At 51.9% G+C, this 2,079-nt stretch overlaps 1 protein-coding gene across 1 annotated transcript; it reads left to right on the forward strand.

Annotated features, from left to right (window-relative positions):
• Positions 1 to 583: 583 nt before the first annotated feature.
• Positions 584 to 1,586, forward strand: foxd7 (forkhead box D7). The gene has a single exon (XM_037688853.1). It carries the CDS (start codon positions 658 to 660, stop codon positions 1,558 to 1,560), a length of 903 nt encoding a protein of 300 aa, XP_037544781.1. The 5' UTR covers positions 584 to 657; the 3' UTR covers positions 1,561 to 1,586.
• Positions 1,587 to 2,079: the final 493 nt, after the last annotated feature.

The following is a 2,079-nucleotide window of genomic DNA, read 5'->3' on the forward strand; positions in this document are numbered from 1 at the left end:
TGATTTGTGGCAGACCAGTTAAAACTTGATTTCTCTGACCGGATAAATCTGCACCAACGACCGTTCCTCGCCCACAATCCTTCACTTTGACACCTGCAGGGACCTGAAGAACGTTATTTTGTGTTTTGGGGGTGGAAACTGAAACATAAACATAAATTATTTGAGGAGCAGGAAAGTTTTGGGGGAACATTCAGACCTGCTTCTTCCTGGTCTCTCCTGTCCGGGTCCATTTGGCTCTGACGCGCTGACAATGATGATGATGATGATGCGCTGCTGGTAGACCCCCTCTCTGTCAGCTTCTCCTTACCTCATTGGTCAGGATCCTCTCCCTGATGACGTCACGACGACCAGAGCTGCAGGGAAGTAGCGGCGACCACAGATGATGCTGGACAACCTCAGAGGACGCGCACACTTTTACGCACAACGACTGGCGGACATCGCGCTCGTTCGCACCAAAATTAAAGGAAGCTGATTAAAGTCCGCAGGGTGTGTGTCTGCGTGCGTGTTGCGTGCGTGTTTGTTGAGAAGCTGCGCTCGGATTTCTAACTTTTTGCCAGAGGAAATGGAGCGAGTGTGAGCCGCTGAGTTTCGGAGAGGAGCGGTCTCCCTCCACCTGTTGCCAGGTGGTCCCGGACTGAACCCCCTCTCACATTTACTATGACATTGGAAGAAGTCGTCATGGAGGATGTTGTTATTGACGTTGTGGGACTCCGAGACGGCGCGGAGGAGCAGCTCTCACCTCTGGATGAGTCTCGGAGCGGGCAGGAGTCTTCCAGCAGCCAGAGCGCAGAGCAGGACGCCTCTCCGCCGGCTGCCAAAACCAAAAGCCCCGCGTCTGTGAAGCCCCCCTACTCCTACATCGCCCTGATCACGATGGCCATCCTGCAGAGCCCGAAGAAACGGCTCACCCTCAGCGAGATCTGCGACTTCATCAGCCACCGCTTCGCCTATTACCGGGAGAAGTTCCCGGCCTGGCAGAACTCGATCCGCCACAACCTCTCGCTCAATGACTGCTTCGTGAAGATGCCCAGGGAGCCCGGGAACCCGGGCAAAGGCAACTACTGGACTCTGGATCCCAACTCGTCCGACATGTTTGAGAACGGGAGCTTCCTGCGGCGGAGGAAGCGCTTCAAGCGGCAACACTTCCGCTTCGACCCCCTGAAGGAGCCGCCGCACCTGGAGCCGCTGCGCGCCTTTACGCACGGCGCGTACGGGCTGGGCGCCGCGGCCCTGCAGCTGCCCGCCCTGGAGCTTTACCCCTTCTTCCACCAGCACCCACCTTCCCCCAGCGTCCCACCTGTCAGCAGCATCCTCCCAGCTCTGTCCTCCTTCTTCTCCCGCGGCGCGCTCACGGCCAAGGCTTTCCTGCAGTCGCAGCCGGGCCTGGACGCCTTCTCGCCGGCTCCGTGCGCCGCGTACTCCCCCTCTCCTCTGAGCTCTCCCTTCGTCTCCCCGGCGCTCCTCCACCCGGCTCCGCACCTCCTCAGCCTGCAGCAGGAGTACCAGAAGCTTCAGGGCGCAGAGCTCCACAAACTCAGCCACAACGAACAGTCGCATTAAAGCAGACTTTAGACTGGAGTTTTCTCAGGTAATTTCACAGAACAGTGGCGCAGTGGATCAATGGAGGTCTCACCAGAACTTTCTCAATAAGTTGGAAACTTCTTTATGAAGGCGCCATAGAACAAGGATTTTCTTCCTTTGTTTAAATATTTAAAAGACACGTTTCTTATATTTCTTTTCTGGAAAATAAACAGAAGTCCAATATTTAAATCTTGCGTTTTATTTTGGTACAGATGTGTGTGTAAATATGAAGCTATAAAAACATTTAGCAAAGGAAACAGTTTTGATTTGAAGGGGAATTTTTGGTGCTAAAGCAACAAAAAGTCTCTCATTTGCATTTTAAACAACAGAGATTATTTATTTGTCCTGAAGTTTCAAAGCTACAAAAATGCAAAACGCTGAGAAATTATTTTTCCAGCGTTTTGCGTAAAAATTGGACAATTCACTAATTAAAAAGACCAATTCTCACCCTGAAGCATAAATAAATATTTATATATTTTTAACATTTTACACAGAAAG

The sequence above is a fragment of the Nematolebias whitei genome, chromosome 15 (genome assembly GCF_014905685.2).
Source record: "Nematolebias whitei isolate Nwh7 chromosome 15, NemWhi1, whole genome shotgun sequence".
Taxonomy (NCBI): Eukaryota; Metazoa; Chordata; class Actinopteri; order Cyprinodontiformes; family Rivulidae; genus Nematolebias; species Nematolebias whitei.